We start from the raw sequence: 27,002 nt of genomic DNA on the forward strand, positions 1-27,002 counted from the left end.
GAATGAGTGACACCCCTTTGAATCCCTGTCGTTCATTGGAAAATATTCTATTCAAATCCCCGTAAATGAATACAAAATGAATACTAGCAGGAATAAATTAGCCGTGTGCTAATTAGCAGCTAAGCCATCTTTGAATGTCACATCTTAAGACGGGGAAGAGGTTTCTCAATGAGCGGCAGTGGCGGGGGGTCCGGGCCCCGCGGATATGGCAGGATCTTTTTCTGACGTCTGTGCACGCCGGGACTCGCGCGGCGCCCTAACAAGGGTGGACACTGATATGTGGCGCTTTGTGTCTTTGTTAATATTAGTTCTGCTCGGCTCATATTAGCAGACAAAGTCCCTCCCCGAAGCTCGTTCTTGTGAAAGCCTGACCGGTGGCGCCGGTAGAATGAATTATTGTTACAGCCACGGCGGGAAACTGAGAAAAAAAAAAAAAAAAAAAAAAAAAAAAAAAGGAAAGGATGTTTAGTTTCGGTCACACCGGCCAGAAAAGATTAATTACACTCCATTCAAAACATAATCAGACAATACAAAAGGCGTGTACAAGTTAGTCAACAGTGCGCGAGGGTAGTGATGTAACCGTACGCATAGATGGAAGAAAAAGTTTACTCACATTGTACGATCAGCTCCACCACGGCTTCCCGGGGCTTCACGTTGAACCCGTTGTACTGGCTGGTCTGGCAGCGATACGAGCCGGTCATTTCCCTGGAAACATTAACTATACGTAGCACCCCGTCGTAGCTCTCCATCTGCATGCTGCCGTCGGGCATCGGCACTTCCTTATCAGCGCGTGACCACAGGATGATGGGCTTGGGCTTCCCTGAAACAAGGCACTCCAGCTCCACTGTGTCACCCTCGCGGGCCACCAGGGGGGATTTGCCCCGAGGGACTGTCAGGTTGGGGGGAACTAAGAAAGAGAAAAACAGAGGAGGGACTGATATGGGGCTCTAGAAAGTCAGCAGGCGGGGTAAGAGGGAATGGTCGACTGTGGGAACTGTGCATGGAAGGGACGTGGGAGGCGAATGAGCATCCAAGTAGCGATGGGGATGAAGCTAAAATCTCAGCCACATACACAGCTCGTAAGAAAGGACCATGCTTCCGTTAGAGTTTTTTCGGCGAGGGCGATCCGCATTCGTACTGAAAGTAGCAACCGTCGTAGCAGGCAGCAGTGAGGAAGTTAAATGCAATCGAGCGATGATGAACAGCGAGCAACACAATGAAGTGCGGACAAGCAAATGCGTTTTGTGACCAGAATCAACACAGCCGACGACATCGAGCGGCGAAAACCGGCGTATCATCGAGCGGGTCGCAACCGTCGTTCGCGTCCGACTCCCCGTTTTGGACTCCCAAAACGGGATCTGAAAAGCGCGCGCATCACATCTCAAACCGAAGCTGCCCCGAAAAATGTCGGCGAATCGACTCATGCACGCGATGCAGATGATGAGAATTATAAAATCCATCTTTTGGATTCCTCTTGCACGATTAATTTCCCCTCGGCTCAAATGTTCGTAATCAGAAGCAGTCAAACATGCGACGGAGGATGTACTCGTGTTCATAGGAAGCCGTAAACGTCCCGTAAGCGGTTGATAAAAGTTTCATGTTGGAAATAGAAAAAGGAAAGTTTGTTCAACATTTCATCAGCCCTTCCTCACATCCCGCCTTCGCGCACAGAGGGGAAGATTGGAATCTGTAAAATTCTCCTGACACGACCGCGATGCCGGACGCATCGAAAATGCTCCGGATGCACCGTACCGGCGAGCGCGTCGTTTGACTCGTCCGATCGTCTGACACGTGTTCGCCGACTTCCTCGCCGCGTGAGAGCGCGGAAGCAAAGTCAGTGACAGCTGTCACCGAAGCGTGAAACTTTCCTCAAAACGGATTCAAATCACGATGCAAAACAAAACAAAACGAAGCGCGGACGTTACCTAAAGCTCAAACATCCGTCTTTAAATCATTTCAGGGCGTCGGAGTTTTTGACAAAAACGGAAAAACACATTTAAGTGACTAGTCGGAGCATCCAAATACAGACAGACAGACAGAACCAAGAGTAGTTTTGTTCTTACTAAACGCAATCTTGTTTTCCAAGCACAAGGACACAGCGGTCACTTTAATCTAAAATACTTCTTGTCAGATGATAAACCTGACAAAACTATGCAATCTCTGAGGGGCGCAGACTTCCGCTACCTTCCGCTGCTTTATATTGGCAATCATTTCCTTATCTGCATGACCTACTTTTGTCAGATGATTCATCGCATCGCCACCAAAAATACAACGTTAATAATCTCTGAACATCTGAATCATCATTATCAATCCCAACAGCTTGCTGCCGCTCGTGCGCCGCTCCACCCCGTCTGCGGCGTCGTAATTTCTCAAAGCGTTTACAAGAGAAGCCGTCAAAAAAAACAAAAAAAAAACAAACAAAATTCTCGCCGGCCACGTAACGAAGCATAACCCAATAAATACTTTGGCAATGACATTTTAAAAGCCTGGCTGAGAGTGAACTACGGATACAATAAAACAGCCAAACATATTCGCAGTTTGTTCAAGCGCATATGCATCTGTGTACATATGTGTGTGTGTGTGTGTGTGTGTGTGTCTTTAAAATGCAAATTGCAGAAACTAGCATGTTGGATTGGAACTCTGGTTCCTCATCAAACATGTCGACTAAATGAATTTGTTTAATTAGTAAACCTGGCAAATTGCATGGGCTCCTGGAGTGCCGTGTTTTTGTGTTGTGTTCTTTTTTTTTCTTTTTTTTTTTTTTTGTCAGCTCAAACCGTCGGGAGATTCCAAGATGATTTCGTAGCACGGCTCCCAAAATAGTTTACAGCCAGCTAGCTGAAGAGTGAAAATCTCAGCCCTGATGAAACCGCGTCATGCTTCCCTGATGATTTACGAATTGCTGTCATTCTGCCCAAACAATGCAGCAGCCGGAATGAAGTCAAGGAGCGCTGAAGTTTCACAGTGATGAAATCACAAGCAATCTTCAGAAAATGAAACACAGTCCGGCAACATTTCTTTTGACCCCATTTCCATCCGGCTAAGAAGTAACAAACCAGCCGCTATCTCAAAACTGCAGCCATCGGTTACTCTCCGTGCTCTGAAATATATTTTCGGTAAGTCTCTGACCAGAAAGCGCCGGCGTGCCCTCTCATGTCATACAATCTCCTCCTTCAAGTACAACTTTGAGCGCTGCTACCGAGATAATTGCCGGCGCCGACAACGTCTCACCGCAACCGCCGTAGCCTTCATCTTTGAGACGGAAACTCCCAACATGGCTCCATAATGAATTTGTATTCGACGCCACGCCGCGGGCTTCGCTCCGGTTCACCATCGGAGGTTCCGCCTCGAACGGGGAGCTAAGCATTATTGTTGATCCGTTCGAAGTTGTGAAATCTACCGACGAAAAGGGCGGTAAAACGCGATATTTCCACGACACTGCTCTAATTATTTGGATAACCTCAAAAATTGACGCGGTCACTCGGTCAAGGACCGCATTCGTTACGCTGCGGCAACGCACGGCTCATTATGGGCTGGATAATATTGTCACAGAGGTGCCGTTGGCAGACAGGACCAAGAGGATTGTCTCTGGAATGTCTCAAAACTTTTTAGCGAGTACCAAACTGCTCCCATTGGTGAGTCTGGTGGTTCGTGAGACCGAATCCAGAAATACCTTTTGATTGAAGTTGTATGTAATAGATTAATTTCCGGGAACCCGACCGCTCCCGATACAGAGGGCGGTGTACCCTCAAAAAACGTCACCAATCGACACAGAAGCGTGATAGAACGGCAATTTCGCGGCAGTTCATGACAAACGAAGTGATGCGTCGCATTGATACCCAGCAAACAACCTGGTTCTTTCGGTGGTAAAAGCCAGGCCGGAGTCCAGCTTCGGCTCTTGCGGGTTTGGCGACGGCACCGTGACGTCAAGCTGTGTTTCACGAAACGTCCCTGTTCTTGAATTTCTTCAGATATCTGATTTTTTTGACTGGATCAATCATTTGTTTTTGTTAGTCAATCGAGTATCGCGTAGTCCTCTGTAGCTTTACCCGCTATTTACATGTCGATGCAGGGGAGAATCTGCCGGCTGGCCGGCAAAGACCTGTCAAAACTAAGAATCTCATTCTCGCTCTGCCTGAAGCTTGAGGCCATAGGTGCGGGTTGCAGAGTAAATTATTTAGCAAATAGAGCTGCGAACTCTGGATTCATCTTCGCCACTATGGGGCAAATGTTGGACGGGTGTTATAAATAGCAAACAGGTATGTAGACTTCCTCTTTAGTCAAAATAATATCACCTCCTTCAATAAAATATATACTCAAACACACACATAGTGGTGCGTTCCTTGTCGTGTGCCGACCAGATCGTACAGTTATTTATTTCACCGGTTGTATTGATGCATTTTCTCGGTGTGTCGATTCACTGTGACGGGTCCAACCCCTTTTGTATGAACCAATAGGATCTTTTTAATTCTTCAAAAAGATGTGGAAAAAATACACAGGCAAATCACTTACAGCTAAAATTTTAAGAAATTATTCTGAATCACAGAAGGTAAATAACCTAACGGATGCTGTTGATACGAACCCGCTCTGTTCACTTCACTTGTTTGAATTGTAAAAGTAAAGACACGGGTAATTTGCAAAGGTAATAAGACCGTAATTGGAGGATGCAACGCTGATTTTTCAAGGCATGGCGACAGATGGCGTTCCTTTATTTCTTTGGTGACTATAAGTTCATATTTATGCAAGTGAGTCGTAAGCGTGAGGCTGTCACTGGTGTGGAAAATAAAGACTGCTCATTTATAGATAAGACTTGGCAATGCTTTTTGGCACCAAAAGTGCAGCAAAACTGATCTCAGCAGAGACAATGACAGCGGATACTCATTCCATTCTCAAACATCGGCCGATTCGTATTCACACGACGTCTTTACCGAGGCAGCCAGGTGTCAAGAGTTGACACAATTTTTTTTCCACGGCATATTTTCTCCTCATTTCCAACAGTTTTCTTGGGTCCCAAAAGTGAAATGTTAAATTGACAGCGTCGAGGTAGGAGGGGAGTAGCGAGCATCCATTAACAAATGGAGGAGAAGCGCGTTCACGGGGTTGCCATCATTTCACCCGGCCTCTCCACAGTCCAGATTAAGCAGGCAATTACAGCTGTATGCCTATTGAGTTTGGCAGCACGAATACCGGCTATTAGCTGCTATTGTCTCGCTCCGCGCTGTCGTGGAAATGCAAACAGGCGTCCGTGCATCCGAACGGCAGTCCCACCCCATCCCTCTTCCTCCTCTCTCGCCGTTGCCGCCTCCCTCTCTCTCTCTCCAAGTGAACACACTCCTTCTCTGTGTGAAACTGACCACCGGAGCGATCGGTGTTGGTCTTCATCGCGCCAAAGCCGTCCCACTGCCGGTGATTCCTGCGGGGGGGGGATGCACGCCGCGTGCGTGCGTGCGTGCGTCCGACATATTGGTCGATGTGAATTCGCCCCACAGGCGGAACCACGGATAATCGACACTGCTAGATTATGCTTGCACGTGTTGTTTATGGTCTAAAATTGGACTTGGAACTCCTTGCGTTACCTTCGTATTCGGCACATTTCTGAGAGCAAACCTTAAATGGCAGAGTCTGAACGCGAGGAACCTGCCGAGAAGGTCCATCGGCGCAAACGGCGCCGTTTGAATGTCCCGCGACATTTCTTTCACCCTGCATTTTACCCGTAGCCATTTGTGCTACATTGGTGAGCGTAAACATCTTCCGAGAATAATTGACACTCTTGTTCTCCCCATTTTCGGTAAGTGCGGTGATATCACTCCTCATCTCCATGGCAACGTCGTACCCTTCGCAACCGCAATTCGACGCAATTTCACGAAAGTGACAATATGTAGTTAGATAACTTGAGACCAATAAGTGGGTCACAATTTTGCAGGAGTCAACACCCCAGGTCTCAGACACCCATGCACGTCCACTGTGGCAATGTTCTTGAATCTGTGTGTGTGTGTGTGTGTACTTGTGTAATGCATTTATACAAGTAGTTGCCAGAGTCTAATAAAGATTTCCCGATGTGTTCAAATTGCTGTGGTGCAGCGACACCACTGACTACCCTGACATACTGCTGTGTGCTTTTCGCTGCTCTGCTGCCACCTCGGGAGTTTATAACTTATCTTGCGATCCATCACACAAACCCCCTTGTGACATTACACAGTTGATACTGTAGAACAGCAGGCTTTAAACAACAGCGCTCTCAAGGGTTCCCTTTTTATTTCTTGCCACATTGCTCTCTGTTGTATTGTTCTGCAGCTCCTGATCACAGTTTAAAAGTGGCCGGCGACAGTTGTTTAAGTTGTTTTTTTTCACGTGAACCCGAAATTCGAGCGAGAAATTATCCGGAAGGTGCAGAAAAGAAATGTCACAAAGCAAAAATTAATCTGTGGAATTTAAGCATGGGACAAAATGTATATTTGTACTGTGTGGCTTGAATGAGGTTTTTCTATTCAAGATATCCTAACTCACACACGGTCCTTTCATCATGTCAGCACGCCGTACCATCATCGGAGCAGAATTATATTATAAGAATTATTATTGTAAGAGTTGTGTCATTTCTGGGATCTGGATTTTTTTTTTCTGTCTCCTTCAACAGTGATTAAGCGACAAATAATGAGCTGTGCTGGTGTGTTTAAAAAAACAAAAGCATGGAAGTGTCAACTGGATCTCAAAATGAAAGTTGTTCCCGTGGCAAGACACTGACCCTAAACATCAGAGCTGTTTTACCAAAGAAAGTGACAGGCAGAAAAAAAAAGTAATGTTTCGTAGTGGCTCAGTCAGAACCTTGACCTTAATTTTATAGAAATAGAGTTGAAAGACGTGGAGTTAATCTAAGAAAACAACCAAGAGCCCTGGGTTGAATGTTTTCCAGAAAAAAAGTTTAACCAGGATGATTAATTGTTACTGGCAAGGTAACACACAGTTTACCTCGAATTATACATAACCATTATACATAACCATACATAATTATAAAGAACCAATATATATCAAAAAAGTAAAATGTTGCTTTTCACTGAACACTTTTTGAGGCCTTGCAGAGCCTGATTATGTTTCGAGCATTATTTATGCTGCATGGAGCTCAATGTTTCGGGGAAAATACACAGAATGTATTTTAAAAGGCTTCTTGTTTTGCTTACTTTGCTGAAAGCGCGGTACGACAAGTCGACGAGGAAAAGAAAGGCGTGTTTGCTATTCATGTTTTCCAGATTTTTCCCCAGCTGGAGAGCCACAGCCAGCTCCCAGTTGGCTACCTTCATAAAGTATCAGGTGGCAAAGCTGCGACTGCACGCAGGTGTCGCAGTCCTGCAATCTCAACACCTGCAATCCTGCAACTTCCATTAGTGCAAGTGTTTCAGTTTATAGACTTTAGTGTGTTTTTTTTTTTTTTTCCCCCACAAAATAAACATATGGTACCAGGTTGTTCCACCGATCATCCTAGATATAGCACATCTGTGGCATCTAATACTGTTCTGTTGTCATATGGCAACCTCCCAGCTGTGGGGCAGCTTTTGGCTCCTTCATCCGAGTTCCTCCTCATTGGGATCAACTCCGCTCCTGCTAATCCAAATTATTAATGTCTGCGACCTGCTGCTCCTGCAGCGCATCTGTTTACTTTTCATTTGTTTTCTTCCGCCCCATAAAAGGGGATAGCTGGTATCCGTCGACATGTGCTCATTTAATTGTCGAGCATTTACATGAAACTCATCATTTATTGGAATAACCTGCAAAACTACAATGTCAAATCAGACAAGGTTTGTTTATTTTTATTTAGTTTATTTATTTCACTCTTGTCATTGCTATTGTCACTCTTTATTGTCGTTTAGTTCTTGTTATGTATTTTTCACCCTTACTGTTCCTTGATGTTGTCCATTATTATACCTGATGTTGTTGTTGGTGTTGTCGTCTATTTATTCATGGATGTCTTGCTATCTTTGGTCTCTCTATTAATATTTACATTTTTTTTTAATATTTCATTTTTTATTTTTTGACATAAAAGTTTCACTGCTGTGACAAACGAATTTCCCCTGTGGGGATCAATAAAATTTATCTTATCTTATCTTATCTTATCTTATCTTATCTTATCTTATCTTTTCTTAATTCTGTTGTAGGTGCTCTTGTATAATGGACGGATATTTATTTTCCTTTTCCAAAGATGAGAACAATAACTAAGTCAAATATGAAGCCAAAAAAGTTAAGAAAGCATACTGCGCTGCCTTTTTTATATTTTTTATTATCATTTTTTTTTTTCACACGAGTCTTCATCATTCATATCTGAGGTAACTCTAGCTTCATTTCCATAGCCATTAAGCACATATTATAACCTTTTTACAAGGTACTCCTTTTTTAATCAACTTAAAAATTGAGAAAATCATCTAGCCAGCTGTGGTGTGGTGACCTTCATGTAGCTATTAACAGTTAGCATGAGCTGGAGCCCGGAGGGCTTGCTTATTTTTTGATTACTACTCCCATCTTATATTACCATGGCCATCCCTCAGTAACTACATCAAGTGGAGTTTTACCACCGCAATAAACGACGGTTGTCTGCGATGTATGAATATTTCATGAAGGCACAAACATCGAGATAAGGATATGTTTTTCGGGGGGGTCGCTATAAAACTTCCGCAGTTTAGCATCATCAGAGAGAGAAAGACAGACAGATAGAAAGGAAACTGAAATAGATTCGAGCGCGGTAAGGAACTCGTCTGACTCGACGTCGTTGCTACCGAGTGTTTTACACCTTATCGAAAAGCGGCTCCGTCGCTTATCATTTTTGCATCGTCCCTCTCCGTTTTGAACCGGCGGTATTCTCTGAAATGCTACCTGAGGCAGCCGGTACGTCACTTTTAAAACCGCCATCCAAGCTGCGAGAATTTAGTCATATTTTTGCCGTGCACCATGACAAAGGACCAAAGGCTGCCTGTAAGCAGCCCCAATTTCACAGTTTGGTGCCCCAGGGTGACCACAGTTGCAGGAAGTGATCTCCTCATGCTTTCTTAAAAGCTTGACAAAGTTCTCTGAATTCTGAACTGCTTAGCCACGCCTGTCTTAAAGATAAGCCGTCCGTGATGATTTGTAGTCAGAGACGGATCCCGATTCCTGATCTCTGCATGATCAACTTTTAATTTGCTTGCTTATGTATGCTCCACCTCTCTGTTCAAAGATTCATAGTGATTCTTGTCATATATACAGTGTGGAAACACTTTTCCTCGTACAATGAAATTCTTACTTTGCTGTCAGCCGTGCAATTGGCCGGCGTGCAACTGCAGACTCAATGGACGAATAGTTTCCTTTTCATGATCCCAGTTGGTCGCTGCTTCTGGAACAAACCGGATGCCATTTATGGATGATCTAACTCAGGGGTCAGGAGCCTTTTTTGACTGGGAGAGCCATAAAAGCCAAATATTTCCAAATATATTTCATCGAGAGCCATGTAGTATTTTTAATGTATAATAAATTAAATATGTCTTACTTTTAATGCAACCTCTGGTGCCGCATGGATTTGTTCAAAGTGCCGCTTTACATTTGACCGTTTCATCGATGCAATTTTTACATTGCATATTAGTCGTACCGCAGATCCAAATGCAAATTCCTCTGTCCACGCAGCCTGGAAGGCACGGTAATCATTGTCTTATTTTTTTTTCACCATCATTTCTGTTACAAAGGTTGAAGCGGATAAACTAGTTGGCTATCTGATAAAGTCATTTCTTAACCTTTACAATGACCCGGATGTGCTCGGAAGCCATCGGCCCCCGACCCGATCGACGGGTGACCCGTGAAATTCATCTTCAAATTCAATTTCTGTTTACTTTGAAATGACATAGTATTATGAAAATATATAACAAGTATTTCAAAATCAGGTCCAAGCTGATTTTTTTTATTTTCAATTCAAAATTGTCTGGGAGCACATATGCCGTCATTTGAAAAAGCCATTTATGGCTCGCGAGCCATTGGTTCCTGACCGCTAATCTAACTATTCTTGACTATTACTATTGTATTTTTTTTTTCTGTTTTGACAAAGATGGCTTCCAACTTCTACTAAAAGCTGTGTGCAAAGTTAATGTCACATCATATTTATATCATACTAGTTGGGTATATTCCATGATATATACAGTTCAAAAAAATAAAGGGAACACTTCAACAACACAAAGTAATTTGTGTGAAATCAAACGGTCCACTTAGGAAGCGACGCTGATTCATTTTGACTTGTTTTAAGGACATTAAATCAAAGTTGGATCAGCCTGTAGTGTGTTTTTCAACTTTAATTTGGAGACTCCAAATTCAGAATTTCATGGGTTCATACATTTGATTTGCATTTCGGTGTAATTTTGTTGTCAGCACATTCTACTATGCAAAGAACAAAGTATTAAATAAGTAAATATTTCATTCATTCAGATCTAGGATGTGTTATTTTAGCATTTCCTTCATTTTTTTTTTTTTTTTGTGCAGCGTATAAACCGCATTGAAAAGACATTACGGTAAAGCTTCATGATTGGGAGAAAAAAAAGCACCAAATCTCTCGGGTCCTAAGCCAGTGACCCAGTAACGGCCGAACCTTTGCAGTTTATCGGTGAGTCGGGAAGCGCAGATTCAATGAATAATCTGCAGAAACGCCCACGAGAGCGGCCTCAGTAGCCGCTGGACACGGTATTGGACTCGCGGTCGCCTGGATGACGGCGACTCACGATGAATCAGAGACAGAGAACGGGTCGGTTCCGAGGAGGGAAGATGAGAGAGATGAGCCGGTCTGCCTCCGGCTGCGCACCACTTTAAGAAGGGGGTGGTTTCGTAACATGCTCAAAAAACCGCCGTTTTTTTTTTTTTAAACAACAGAGCACTTCATCGATTCGCTTGATTCATTAACTACGGTGATTCTCGTGATTGGCAGAAACAGCAGGTGGTGCAAATGCTTCGAGTGTGTCTGGGATGCTAATTGAGTCTTATCGGGAAAAGTGTTTGTGCCCCCGGACGAAAAGAGAGGTGACTTTCAGTCTTCGGGTTTTCGGTTTTTCGAACCGATGCGCTGATGCTAAGCTCTGGCGTGACTCTTAATTATTAATGCTCTATTTTCTGTTTGGTAGTTAAACCAAATCAGCTTGATTTTCTCAACCCTGCAAATGCAAAAGTAGGCTTTAAATGTCAAGAAGCTCCCCTTCACTTGTAACTCATGCTATTTAGGTTTAATGTCACAGATGTTGATTTCAACGTCACGAAAAATACTAGACCAGAGCCGTGGCCGTACACGACCAAAGAAAGGAGGAAGAAAAACAACACACACCCGTGCAAAAAAAAAAACAAGACAAAAACACGACATAGTGAAAGGATTAATTGCTCACTTCCTGTTAGAAGTTTATAGGGGGTTAAGGTTTTACACTAATGCTCGTAACTCTTTGCCGTGTCCCGCCGCTGTTAATCCTGACATTGACCGAGGGGGAGGTCTGTGTCCTCGTTTCCAGACCGCGCTCATAAATAAGCATTAGCCTCGCAATCTCCGGGAGCCCAGAAGAGAAAAGAAGTTGCTTATTTAATGACTGTGCCATGACAGTAAATATTAGTGCTGTTTTGCTAAAAAAAAAAAAAGGGGAGAACCCATGAAAGCTGTTCGAAATCTGTGTTCATCAAAGGTTGAAAGAATCGAAGATAATAAATATTCCCTTTTTATTAAGACGCGCTTTGGGGTTGACACTAAGCGCGGGTTTCCAATTCGGAACCGCCGTGACGGAGAACGGTAAGAAAAAAAAAGACGCTCGGAATCTCTCCGCGATCGTTTTTCCAGCCAAGATCCCTGGCAGACCTGCGGCATAATCTTCTCTAAGCGCTTTTATTAAGACTTCTAATTGCAGCTCGAGCTTCCTCCCTTCAGGAGTACAGGCAACGGAACAAAAACAGGGCTTATTTACCCCAAATTAGGCTGCGGGCGTGTGGCATAACAAGATGCTTCAGAACGCAACAGCCACACTGCCCCGCTATTCTCCGGCTTGTGGCATCAATTCAACGGAGGGAGGATTCGACGCTCTTCGCGCCTTCGGTAGGAAGACGGCGGAGTTGTTTTCGGTTAAAGTTGACCCGACGCTAACCAACAGGAGTTAAATCGTAATTAATTGCCTCCTCCGAGAGGAGGAGCGTGTGCAGCACTCCGAGGTAATTTTCAATACCCACAAGTGGGTATGAGCGGTAAATGGCACGAGGAGCCGTCGCGCGTAAGCCGGAAGGCAACCTTTGATTTCACGTGAGCGTTAACCGAGTGTGATTTCATGTCCTCGGTTATTTCCTCAGCCGGGATGCGGTATCTGCTCGCACGTAAAGGGTCGGCGTGAGCGTGCCGCCGTCGCCCAGGCACTTCATGGGAAGAGACGGCACTACTTAAAAGATAATGAGGAAACAATCTTGGCAGGTGCGATTGATCCCACTGTTTTATAGCACGGGGATTATCAAAGGATTATCTAACAATAATTATGCATCCAAGGTCGACACAACGCTTTCATGTACACACCGTGATTGGCAGGGAGATGTGTGTGTGTGTGTGTGGTGGAGATAGAGGGAGTGGGAACAAGGGTGCTCCATGAGTATGTTTGCCTGTATGTGCTTGAGTAACTGGCGAGAATTTAAAAAAAAAAAAAAAAAAGGAAATGAGGATTCCTAGGGGTACAATCACTTGTCAGGAGACATCTCACACACACACACACACACACACACACACACACACACCTGAAAGTCACTTATTATTATGAAGCGCGCAGCAGTGGAAGTCAATGGGAAAACAAATTTGGTGTCTTCATGGCGAGCGCCAGCAGAACCCACAGCACAGGCGGGCAGCGAACGAGATTCCCCGATATCGACAAATTTTGCGGTCGCCGGGGTCCCGTACATCGATGGAGACGATCGGCGATAAAGTTATTCGATATTGAAGCGTTATCAAACGATCGGTTGCCGTTGGTCGATCCCGGAGACGGCGGTGATTACGGGAAGAAGTGCTTTGACACTTTGCGTGGAGTCACTTTGTTCACCATTATTCTAGAGCCTGTGGCAAGTGACACAGAATAAAATGTATTGTTAACGCCGCTAAATCTGCTTTCAGTCCTCCGAAAGTCAGGCTCGCTTTTGTTGTATGCATATGAGATCCCGGCTCTTACGAAATCTGACAAGAAGGGACTTGATTGATGTTAAGAACTGCAGAATAGCAAAGATGCGTGACAGCTGATTTTATCCCGAGATTGTTCTTTTTTACTACCGCGCCTACGTCTTGTCATCTTTTCAAATAATTGAAATAGGATAAAGACACAGTGAACAACTGCCTGTTTGTGACTCAGCATGCTATTATTGAAGCTACAATGACAGAGCACAGTAGATATGGTGAACTGGTACGTTATTAACATGCGTAATAGTTAGTGGAGTCAGCCATTCAGATGGGAACACAATGAATGTTTAGTCTGCCATTAGTTGGACCGATAGAGGTCTAATTTCGGTTGAGTAGCCATCTAAATGCAAAGTATTAGCTCACTGAGACGTTTCTCTGTGGACTAATCACAAATTTAGACTTGACAATGAAATGTAATAAGGCGGTCTAATAAAGAAAAATAAACTTTTTCACCCCGAGGAAAGACAGTTTAATGTTCAGGCAAATTACAAATTTATTCCTCCGTTTATGATAACTGTACGGCAAGAATGAAATTTTTAAAATCGAGGTATTCGCAAGCCCACCCACGCTACCTGGGAAGTGTGTTATATTATCACCTGGGCGCTGGTCTATAATAGCTGATTCTGGATCTGTTTATTGTTGTTTTAATTATTAGCGGTTGAATTTTAACCATTATTTTAAAGCGACGCTTATTAGCGGGTTACGGTTGTTGTCGTTACATCGGATAACGCTAAAGGATTTCCATTTTGACAAATTGTTAAGGTATATTGATGAACAAAAGTTGATTACTAAAGACTTTGAGGTTGGATGTGTCTCCCATTCAGCTTTTGCTCCAGTATTTCAGCTTATTTTTTGCACCTATATAAAAACCTAATATAAAATGCCATTTTGTTATTATATTTGGACAAAGCCCTCACTGAAAGGTTTTTAAAACCAACCATGGCAGAGGGAACTAAATGAAATTCAGTTTGCTCTTTTTCAGTAACGCTTAAGATTCTTCAATGGGTTGGGGGTAAAAACCTAAACAACCTAAAAAGAAATTTCAAAATAAAATAAAATAAAATAAAATAAGATAAAATAAAAAAAAATTGAATGAACATTAATTTAAAAGAAATGCAAAAAAAAATTGTAATCACTAAAGGTAGGTTGACACAGGTTCTTTAATGATCTTGGGGTAAAACCTAAACAACCAAAAAAAAAAACCTTGAAATAAAATAAAATATGATAAAATAAAATAAAACAAATATTAATTAAAAAAAAAAAAAATGCTAAAAAAATTTTAATAACTAAAGGTAGGTGGTCAAAGGTTGTTCAATGGGTTGGGGGGTAAAAACCTAAACAACCTAAAAAAAAAATCTTAAAATAAAATAAAATAAAATAAAATAAGATAAAATAAAATAAAATAAAATACAATTAAATGAAATGAAATTAAGAAAATAAAATAAATATTAATAAAAAAAAAAATTAATCACTAAAGGTAGGTGGACAAAGTTTTCTTCAATGGGTTGGGGGTAAAAACCGAAACAACCTAAAAAGAAATTTCAAAATAAAATAAAATAAAATAAGATAAAATAAAAAAAATAGAATAAATATTAATTTAAAAGAAATGCAAAAAAAAATTGTAATCACTAAAGGTAGGTTGACACAGGTTCTTTAATGATCTTGGGGTAAAACCTAAACAACCAAAAAAAAAACCTTGAAATAAAATAAAATATGATAAAATAAAATAAAATAAATATTAATAAAAAAAAAAAATGCTAAAAAAAATTTTAATAACTAAAGGTAGGTGGTCAAAGGTTGTTCAATGGGTTGGGGGGTAAAAACCTAAACAACCTAAAAAAAATCTTAAAATAGAATAAAATAAAATAAACCAAAAAAATAAAATAAATATTAATCAAAAAGAATGTCAAAAAAAAATTTAATCACTAAAGGTAGGTGGACAAAGGTTCTTCAATGGGTTGGGGGTAAAAACCTAAACAACCTAAAAAGAAAAATCTTAAAATAATATAAAATAAAATAAAATGAAACAAAATAAGATAAAATAAATATTAATTTAAAAAAATGCTAGAAAAAATTGAATCACGGTCACAATTGTTGTGATTGTCTCGTGAAGGGTTTCGTGGATTGGGTCAGAATGTTCAGGGGGTGCGTAAATGCATCTTGGGCACAAAGGGGTGTGAGACTCACCAGTTGTGGAAGAGATGTTGACGTCGATGCTGATCTCCGGGATGCCGCCGCCCTTCAGCGCAGCCACGCAGGTGTACGTGCCGAAGTCGGTGAACTTGAGGTCTATGATGTCCAGGTTGGTGGTACCAGGGGAGATATCGGGGTCTGTCTGGGTGATCACCATACGCTCGGAGCTCCGCAGGGCACGACCGTTCTTCAGCCAGCTAAATGTCAGCTCCTCTGGTGGTGTTGCCTCCACCTATGGTAATTAACAGGTCATTAACGAACAACGTGTGTTGACGTGTTACTACACGCCACGCCTGCAAATGTGTGCTCGTTTTATACGCTGTTATTTTACATTTGAAATATACCTGACAAGATATTTTAACCTCACGCCCGATCTGGATGTTGTCATCATTGTGGTAGGGGTCGGGAGTGATCCAGAATCGTCCCTTTTTCAGAGCTAGGACAAAAGAACGACATGACTTAGAATGTTTTTCACATCAATTCGTGCAACATGTGGTGATAATTCCTCCTGTTGGTTGTGGCTCTGCTTGTCATATTGAGGTGTAGTTTTTTTTTTTTTTCCTTTTGCTTTTTTTAGAGGTAATCGAAAAGATGCCGTTTTTATGGATTTTCAAAATTGATTTCTGCAGCCTTTTTATTTGTTCGATGTCTACGGTTGAGCTGTAAATCTCTGTTATGCATCTCTAGTCAGAAACACACACACACACACACACACACACATACAGAAAAAACATTTTGTGTCTGAACAGTGACAGCACTCTTCCGTTTAGGACTGGCGGTTAGGCCAAACAGAACCTGAGGAGGAATTAAAATTAGGGCTGTTTATCTCAAAACATAATAACTTTAAATTAACATTAATATGGAAAATATAGATATATATGGATGAACAACTTCCCAAGCATGGGATCATTAAATTACATCTCATCAGTGGGTGGCATAGCAGTGGGTCTTTTCCTTTTTGAGTGTCCAAAAACATACGAGAGGTTTATTGTATGTCTCTATATGTGGCCTATGATTGACAGGTGAATTCCCACCTCTCGGCCAATCACGGCAGAGAAAGGCTCCTGCGGCAGTATAGGATAAGCTGTATAAATAATGAATGAATGACAATATTGATAGTTATGGTGTGTGCAATTAAAGAATGATTGAGTATTCAAACAAAGGCAAACAGACTCAAACCTACTCAAAAGAAAGAAAATATACATGCACGCACGTGCACACGCATACACACACACACACGGCTAGAGAGAGCAAGTGATATTGGAGAGATACCTAACAAAATAGCCGCCATTTCTAATCCAATTCGGTCCGCAAACTCCATTTTCAAAGCGTTGCATCTCCAAATGGGAAAAGGAGATGATATCATTATAATGCATGCCGTATTGGTTCCAAGCCTACTGTTCAAATCATCTTCTCAGCCAAAAAAAAAAGGAAGAAATAAATAATAAAAAACGAAAAAAAAAAAAAAAAAGGTGATGGCACCACGGATATCTTTTCATGTGGCAATTCCCTCGTGACATTATCATATTCAGTTTGGTAAAGGGAAAGCGAAAACAAAAACCTGCACGTCACAGTTAAACACAGGAAATTGAATGAGCAAAACACGGCGAGGCCCGTCGAGCTGCCGCCGACCGGAGGGAGGAGTGACACGTGCCTGCCGACACCATTCTCCTCCCTGCGCATGAAATCAACTTTGGCAGACGGAGAATCCAATTTCTGACATGTGTCAGATACGAAATAGAAAAAAAAAAAAAAAAAAAAAAAAAAGGAAAATCATGTCAACATTCTCCAAACCCTCACAAATAACGATGGCAATTATACTTGGATTTTGTTTTCTTCCTCCAAGGTACTTCCTTGAATAGTTCTCACCAGCACTGGGTTGGCAATTACCATTCTGCAGTGTGCAGGATTTATTGGTAACCTGAGCAGACCTCAGATTATATACATGATTACCTCAGACCTAACTAAGTTCAGCTGCGAGGTCAGCTCAGCCTGACTGCATGAAGAAATACATATATAAATGTACGCATGTACACATATGTACACATATATATGTATATATGTATATATATATACACACATTCATATATATACATACACATAATTGTACATACACACATATACATATATACACACATATATCTCTGTATATACATACCTGTTTATTTGTGTGTGTATAAGTCTGTTTGTGTAATATATATATACACATACACACACACATATACATCTATACATATATATATATACATATATATACACATACATATATACACGCATTCCTATAGATCTATATATACACATACTATAAATACATACACATACGTATACACATATACATATACATGTAGATATACAAACATTCCTATATATGTGTATATGTACATGATACGCACACATACACATATATGTATATGTGCATGTGTATCTCTATACAGTATGTATGTTTATATACATACATATACATTTATATATATATTTACATATATACATACACATATACATATAAACATATACTGTATTTATATATACAGATACTTACATAATACACACACATATATATATACATTCATATATACACATATATGCATGGACTTATCATTTCTTTCAAACGCATGGACTTTATATATATATATATATATATGAAAAGTCCACGTGTTTGGAGATTAATGACCCCTTGCTATGCTCAGAGACAATATGATAGCTTATGTGGAAGGGAACACATATTTTCTTATTTCCATAAATGTCACGACGAAAAAAAAACAAGGAAAAAGACGGCACTATCTTGACGGCTTGAAACGGCTTTCACATCTCTAGGACAACCTCATCAGAATCGCAGGCAAAAAAAAAAAAATCCCTCCCTCTGTACTGCGTGAGTGTGTGATACAGCACACAGGAAGAAACGTGAATTTCCACAAAACTACCAGTCAATGTGCTGACGGATGTGACAGATGACAGCTGATACACATTGTGGTCCAAGCTAATGTAACTTTTCCATCCATCCATCCATCCAGCGTCTGCCATTTATCCTGCACTCGGGGTCGCGTGGGATGCTGGAGCCTATCCCAGCCTATTCCAGCTGTCACCGGGCCAGAGGCGTCGTGCACCCTGGACTGGTTGTCAGTCCATCGCAGGGCCGCAAATACAGACAAACAACCATTCACTCACTCATTTGGGGCAATTTCCCCAACTTTTTTCCTGCATGTTCGGGGGGGGAACCCACGTAGACCAAGGAGATCCTCGTCTTTTCTAGTTCAAGGATTTTATCTTTTCAACCTAAAAGACAATCAACCTCCTAAGATCGACCAACTCTTGCTCGATATGCATTTTTAGGAACTACAGGGACCTGATAAGTGTTCTCTATGATCACCAAAATGTGATGTCGACCCATTAAAACGAGCAAATGTACTTAAAACTTATATATACAGGCGTATATAAGATAAGATAAGAATAAGATAAGAACAACTTTATTTATCTTGAAGGAAATTGTTCTGCCAGTTTCAAGCAAAAACATAACAATAATAGATAATAGTAGGAAGGAGGGAGAATAAGAAATACAATAAAATATAAATTGTCAAGGTTAAGGCTATCAAGTGTTTTAAGGTCTTAAGTACAAAGATTCGAAGATTCCCTGCGGCTGAGGGAAGAGGAATTAAAAAGTCTGATAGCCTCAGGTAGGAAAGACCTCCTGTGGTGTTCAGCGGAGCTCCTTGGTGGTTTCAATCTACGACTGAAAGAGCTCTGACAGGATGTCAGTGTGGCATGCGGGGAGTGATGGACGTTGTCCATGATGCTGAGGAGCTTCCTCAGCATCCTCCTCTCTGACATCTGCACAACAGACTCCAGCTCCACTCCCAGGACAGACCCAGCTCTCCTGATGAGCTTGTCGAGTCTGTTGGCGTCAGCCGTCTTGAGCCTGCTGCCCCAGCACACAACAGCGTAGAAGATGGCGCTGGACACCACCGAGTGGTAAAGCATCTGCAGTATGGTCCTGCGGACGTTGGTAGATCTGAGCCTCCTGAGGAAGAACAGGCGGCTCTGAACCTTCTTGAAGATGGCATTGGTGTTCAAGGTCCAGGTATTTGGAGGTGTCCACAATGTCCACTTCTGTACCCCTGATGGTGACCTGATGGTGACCGGATTCAGGTGGGTCCTTTGTTTCCTGAAATCCACCACTAGCTCCTTTGTCTTAGACACATTGAGCTGCAGGTATCTGGAGCGAAAAAATTGCTCCAATTGATTTGACTGATTCATTTCTGATATTAAAGAGGAAGATCGGAAAGAGAAAGTATGACAAAAGCTCAAGGCTAGAAAGAAAAAAAGATCTTCATTGACCTTCTTTAACAACAAAAATAGGTCCTGAAATGTACAGGCTATTACCTCATTAGGAAATATGGAGTTTTTTTTTTAGTCCTCATCTATAACTTTTAGCATCTACTTTGTAATTTTGGGCCATTACTATTTTTTGCAGAAAGTGTTTTTACTGGGTTCAGTAAAATAATGACATGTGATATATCCAACTATCAGATATTGATTTCTTACTCTTGAATACATCCAGAATCAATGACATCCGTACCCTTTTACTACGTAACACGGAGATTTAAAAACAAAATGCACAAATGATCGCGTGGAATTGATTTCATGTAATCACACCGTGGATACGAAAACATTTATTTTCTCATGAGCGGTTTCTTGTTGCAACTTTCAAACAGAGAGGAAATGGTTCCTAGTAAAGGCGCCGGGGATTATAGTTGACGGACTGATTTTTTCAGCAATTCGGACGTGATTTTCGTTAAGAAAAATCGGCGACTGAATTTTTCAAATGTTTTTTTTTTCCCAACTGTTAATGAAAATAGAAGGAGATAGTGTCCCGATGCACTTGACATGAAACAGAATCGTTCTGTGAATGAGAACCAGAGAGCAACATTGATGCCCAGCGAAAGCGCTAATTGACCTTCACCTTTGCTCGCCAAAGCGTTACGCATTCAACATTCAGCGCTCAGAAGGTCATGACCCGTGAGAAATTGGAGACACGCAAAATATTTATTTGAATGATTTATATTTAAGTTACATCTAAATCCTTTGAATCTTTCCCCGTATGCTCGATGGTATAAAAGATATTGTCTTTGAGATGCTTTTGTCACGGCCACAAAACCCGCTAGGCGATATTCCGAATTTTTCAGATTACTCCGGGTCAAGATTTTTTGTATATAGAAAAAAAAAAAAGAAAAAATCTACAGGCTCCTAAATCAGTAAGTCATAAATGAGGAATGACTGAGTCTGATGCGCGCAAAAAATAATTGCATATCTCTATCTAAAAGTGCAGGCAGGGCAAAGGTAGCATCCCTGTGGAAAATCAACCGGCTCCATCATTTATACAGATTCAGTTTCAGATCCCACCGCCTCAATGTTAAAGTCGGAGCAGAAATGTTTGATTAAATCTTTGCGGTCACTTTTCTGCCTCCTACTTCTAACAGACTTTCCTCTCTCTGTGACTCAGCCATCCCTCATCTCTTCACAGCGGTGCAGCGGATGTCAAAATAGCCAGTGCCGCCTATGTGCACTCATGCATATTTCAGACAAGGTTCCTTCCCTGCTTCCTCCAAAGTCGCAACTTCTTTTCCCTACCATTTTATCTCATTATAAATATTGAATAACAGGTCGGCATTCCTGTAAATCGGCTACATTTGCGTACAAGAGCGGTAAGTGGGCGACGGAAGCAACTAAAATAGGAATCTGAATCTCCGTGTACTTTTTAAGACAGTTGTGATGGCGAGAGGTTGAAAGTGCAAAACTTAGGAGAGGTTATTGAGTGGCAGAGCGTTGTCACACTCTGTTTCCCGTTTCAGATAACCAATGCATGCAAAAGTCACATGAATGTTGAATGAGGTCACCGCTTGAAAAACAGAACTTTCCCATTTGCTCTGAAGGTAAAGTGAGTCTTTGACTTACATAGTTTGCAAAACATCATTAAGATTGTAAGAGCACCATCGTACGCGTTACGTGGGTTGAGTTCGCTAGACTGAATCTATTAAACCGAACGAACACAATTAAAGTTAAGAAACACGGTTTTGACTCTATTTTTGAAAAAGTGAAACTCATCACAAACAACGGTCACTCCTGTGTTTTGTAAAAATAAAATTAAAAACAAACATCTCAGAGAAAATGCACTTGTGTGTAACAATGCACAAACCAGTACGGCAAAGCTAAGAAAAATATTGATTTCTTTTGAAAACTGGTGCCCGCCAGGACTTCTTGTCATTACATTGTAGTTACAACTATATAAAAATGAGGTTTGGACGATCTGTCTTTTCATCGTTAAAAAAAAGTTTATTGAACTTGCGCTTAAATTTCTTTATATAGTTTATTTTGAGTGACTGCTTTTGAGCAGTTGACACAATGAAAAATCTCGACAACCACATATATATATATATGTATGCTATATATATATCTATATATATATGTGTGTGTGTGTGTGTGTGTGTATTGTATTGTTCCCATTCTCCTGTTCCATAATGAAAACAGCAGCGCCTATTCCTGCAGCAACTTTTTTTTTTTTTTTATTCTTCTCAGCTCTAATAGCCTCTGGGAATAATGGGTACCCTGTACATGAAAAGTGCAGATTATCGCACAAAGAGAAAAAAAAAAAAAGTGGAAAAAAAAACATGGTCAGGGCATTCTTCTCTGGAGAGCTCATGTCATAAGGCAGGATTACAATACTACCTCCAGGGAGATTCATTTTAGGGCAAAAGTACACAAAGCCTCTGACACACAGGCTACGGCACCGGCGTCTGTAAGTCCAGAGTTGCAGAGAAGCAATTCTGTTATGTGCAGATGCAACACCAACACATGAAAAAAACATTTCGAACCGCCTTTAAACACACTCTATAATGCATTGCCTCGGTTTTTTTGTCTAGTGGATAAAATGGATGCGTCTCAATCTACAAATCATTATCCTTCTGTTTCCCCATTTTCATCCAGTCAGGCGCGACCAGGGTCCTCGTAAAACTCAACCGGACGCGTCTCTGTAGCCGCCGCCGCCGCCGCCGGGTTAAAAATAAAACGCGGACTTCCCGCATTAGCATGGTTCACGCCACATGGCGCTCACAATCATATCCACGCCGCTGTCCAAACACCTTTCATTTTCCTATTATCACCCCGCGTGCATCCTCGCATCGGCACCAACACATTCCCGATGCATCAGCACCTTTACACGTCACGGCCACATGTCCAGTCTTTGGTGAGATAAAAAGGCTCCTAAGTGCTGCTTCCAACCTTCAGGCCGACCTCTGAGCTTTAATTTGTGTCAACGGAATCATACACGGGCGCTGAATGCACAAATAAAACGGGCACTTGCACATGAATAAGCAGGGAACAGAGACACAAACAGATACGCGGCGCGTAGACAGTCAACAGGGCCACGGCCCGGGAGACCGTCCTGCCCGTGGCGGTTTTTTGGCCATCCAGCTATTAAATTTGGCATTCATGAATGGAAATATATGCAGCTTTTGACTCGAATTTATTCCAAAGCAAATTTGATAAGGGTCATTCGCGTGTTTATTCACATGATCGGCCAGGTTTTTACCAAGCCCGTCATGATTGTTGTCTCGCCACCAAACCGTCTAAATATAAACACCGGGAAAGCCGGCGTCGCCTCAGATTGCATTTTCGCTTCTCTATAAATGACCGCGAGCTTCCGATCGGACGGGTAAAAGGATGAGATGCGTGCAGTTTGTTCCGGTTATGCTGGTGTTTAATGCATGAGCGCGTGTCCATGTGCAAGTGTACAGTATTGCTTTCGCCTGTTTGGGCAAATGAAAAGATGTCCCCTGATGTAAAAACCTCATACGTGAATTTGAGGCGACCCCCCCCCCCCCTCCCCCCCCGGGAGGAATTGTCCCCGAAAAATCGCACACTGCGGTCGTGTTTCATTTTAAATTTTTAAATAACGACAGCGATATCCGGTGCTCAACATTTTGGAGACAGGAAACACATGCATGCGTGGAGAGAAGCCAGATCTCTGTTTCCGTCCCCCAAAATTTGACTCGAGAAGCGGCGTTTTATATACTGCGCAAAAAGAAAATAAAGGGAACGCTGCAACGACACAATGCAACTTGATGGAAATCAAAATGTCCACTCAGGAAGCAACACTGAATCATTTTGACTTGTTTTAAGGACGTTGGATCAGTTTTTTCCACTTTCATTTGGAGTTTGACTCCAAATCCAGACGTCCATGGGTTCATACATTTGATTTCCATTGATCATTTTGGTGTGATTTTCTTGTCTGCACTTTTCAACGATGTAAAGAACCAAGTTTTTAATAAGAATATTTAATTCATTCAGATCTAGGATGTGTTAATTTAATGTTCCCTTAATTCTTTTTTTTGAGCTTTCTTGCTTTTTTTTTTTTTTGTCAGAACACATATAGTACTGTGTCAGAAAATTAGAATATTGTGATGTCATTTTCATCATCCAGGCCATTTGGGCATCACTTTGCCCAGATTTAACTGTATTGTCCGCAGAAAAAATGTTTTATAGTAGGTAAGACATTAATAATACATTTCATTACGGCGCCTTACTCTCTACAGACATATACAAATACAAACACAAAATCCAGATTTAAACAAAACTATAAAAATGTAAACAATTAAAGTGACAAAGTGGTAAAATGAAAAAAATGAACAAAAAAATAAAAATACAAGTGACTGAGCAGATGGTCAGATGGAATAGGCCACTTTAAATGGATGTGTTTTAAGTTGTTTTGAAAGATGTTTTTATATATATGTATACACACACATATGTATGTGTTTATACAGGACCGTCTCAGAAAATTAGAAAATTGTGATAAAGTTCTTTATCTTCTGTAATGCAATTACAAAACCAGAATGGTCATACATTCTGTATTCATTACAAATCCACTGAAATATTGCAAGCCTTTTATTATTTTAATATTGCTGATTATGGCTTACATCTTAAGAAAACTCAAAAATCCAATCTCAAAATATCAGAATATCATGAAAAAGTCATTTTTGTTTGATTAACTGCATTACAGAAGATAAAGAACTTTATCACAATATTCTAATTTTCTGAGACGATCCTGTCTGTATATTGCAAATTATAGTACATGTTGAGGACAGAACAGACTGAAAGGGGGCCTTAGAGAAAACAAAACAAAAAACAAACAAAAAAAAAAAAAAAAATGACCTGCATTTGAAGACAGTTTGAGGACCCCTAATCCAGAGAGAGGAAATAAAAAAAAAAAAAAAAAGGGGGATATTGTCAGCAAGAGGATGTTCAGGCAGTACCCGCCTGCTGAGCTGGCTGTGGAGATGTCCAAGCACTGGAAGGCAGTCTGGCTGGTGGGACAGTATGAGCAGAAAAACTACCATCTGCTGTGTGTGTTCACATCCCCGGACCCCTCTGGCAACAGGGGCTTGAAAGGGCTTCTCAAGGACTAGTGAGGAGGCTGAATAAGCCGCGAAAAAAAAAAAAAAAAAAAAAGGAGGCCACAGAGTGACCCTGTGAAACTCGCAACATGAAGTCAGAGGACAGCTTTCATGTAAAAGTGAGGTAAAAGCGCCCACACACACACATATACACACACACACACACACACACATATGCAAGCTTGTTTTTCTTCAGTCATTCAACTTTGCAAGAAACTATCTATGATGAAGAAAAAAAAAAAAGGACACAGTTAGAAAATAAAAACACACGAGCATCCGCTGCCCAGTTAGGAATGGAAAGTTTGACTTAGTAGAGTTTTGAAAAAATCCGGAAAAAAAAAAAAAAAAAAAAACGCTCTAAAAAGAGAAGATGAGGAGATAAGACGCATATCTCCGGTAAGCAGCGGAGGAAGAGACTATTTTTTGCTTGAAACGTCACTCATTCGAGGATAAATGTTTTGTGTTATATGTAAAATAAATTACCTTTTCTTTTTGGAGCATTTTTTTGGTGTGTAGATGTTTTCAAAACTCTACTAAAAAAAAAAAGAAAAGGACACAGTCACACAAACACAGAGGCGATAACCGTTCCTGATTCAGATCTAAAATAAGACGTACACTGACAGCAAAGGGAAGCGTAAAGATTGAGTGAGTAAGATGTGTTAATGAGTTTATTTATGAAAATAAACAGATTTTCTTCCAATTCCTGTCTGCAACAATTCCTGCTCCTCCCTTAACTTTAGCTTGTCCTCTAGTAATATGACAGTTAAACGTATAGATATTTGAACCTTTTTTTTAAGTATTCTTTTGACATATTTATTCATATTTATTCAACTATTTAGTATCTAATTTAATATTTTATTTTGATATTTATTTAATATTTATTCAAATATTAAATAAACGGGGAATAGAAAGCATTTTCCTTCTTTTTTTTTTTTTTTGCTTATTTACCTTCTATTCTTTTCCGTGAATTAACAGGCATTCAGGTTTACAACATTACATTTTCAGTGTTGTGAAGGTGATTCACTTTTCAGTGGGATATAAAACCGTGATCATTTAATCTGTGAATGAGTTCTAAATACACACTTGTATTGAATTTACTTTTCATTTTCTACAAGGAGCATTTTTGTTTGAGAAATTATGTGGTTTGATTTATTGTTCGATTGGACACAAAACTGCTGCGGTTACAGACCGATTATAAACCCAAATAACAGTGTAATGTGATTATATTTCAATTTATCGCTGATTCATCAATTCAGCATTATTATTGATAATGGGATGAACTGTAGCAAACTGCAATTTCTTGACAAATTTAGTTTTGAACATCGGCTGCAGCGGCTTTGTCGCTTTTGCAGATTCAACATTTCAATCGTTCTTAAATAAAACATGCAGCTCTAGGCTTGGTAATTCTTCTTTTATTAATGAAGTTCTTAACGCATATTTTGCACAAACCAGTGCAGGTTATTACTGTGGATTTTTTTTTTTTTTTGCAATCTCAAGCAGGGGCCTAAATTAGACGTTGTACAAATTAACAGTTATTTGTGTTGATGTTTACACGAGGTTGAAATTCTATTACGGCTCAAACGGCGTATTAAAATCCAAACCATACGTTGGTATATTTTCTCCGATTCAAATGAACCGGTTTGAGTTGATCCCAAAAGTACATTGGTTTCAGCGAGAAGCTCCACAGACTTATGACAGTGAAATTCTGGCGCTGCAGCGAAGAGCGTGATAACATGCTAAACTCCTCCGCTGTCAATCGGGGAAACAGTCTGTTTCCTCAGACACGCTGGTTCTAATAGTTCATCAGTCTGTCAAATAAGCCTTAACGGCTCTTGAATCAAATTTATTTTGACGCGCCGCTTTGGCTGTTTTCCGTCATTTAAATACGTCTCCCGATCCAATTGCTGTTGCTTTGGTGAAAAACTCCATCAAGGTCAAATTCAGTTTTAGATATTCTAATCTTACATCAACACTTTGCGATTGAAAGTTTGTCAGACGTTCAAACAATCTTTTTGACTGACACTCGTCTATATTCATCACGTTTGCTGCTTTACGCTGATGAATATCATAACTGAATTTCTTCTTTGCCGATGGATGAAGTGTATTGTTTGTGGCGTGCGTCTTTTGTCTTTAGGATTTTCTGCCGATATGCTCTTTCAGTCATTACGACCCCGTCTTCTTCCGTAACTTCC

General features: G+C 40.8%; 1 protein-coding gene across 1 annotated transcript in view; it reads right to left on the bottom strand.

Moving 5' to 3' along the window:
• The window catches only part of LOC147222600 (MAM domain-containing glycosylphosphatidylinositol anchor protein 2), a 254,616-nt gene that overhangs the window by 82,639 nt on the left and 144,975 nt on the right, over positions 1-27,002 (bottom strand). Inside the window, exons 7-9 of the mRNA XM_086167514.1 lie at positions 15,712-15,803; positions 15,362-15,599; positions 614-934 (exon numbers count right to left, since the gene is read on the bottom strand). Coding sequence (XP_086023640.1) covers positions 614-934; positions 15,362-15,599; positions 15,712-15,803 — 651 coding nt within the window. The remainder of the gene's footprint in view (positions 1-613; positions 935-15,361; positions 15,600-15,711; positions 15,804-27,002) is intronic.

The sequence above is a fragment of the Fistularia commersonii genome, chromosome 20, assembly GCF_037954325.1.
Source record: "Fistularia commersonii isolate RoL2024-O1a breed Wild chromosome 20, RoL_Fcom_v1.0, whole genome shotgun sequence".
Lineage (NCBI taxonomy): Eukaryota > Metazoa > Chordata > Actinopteri > Syngnathiformes > Fistulariidae > Fistularia > Fistularia commersonii.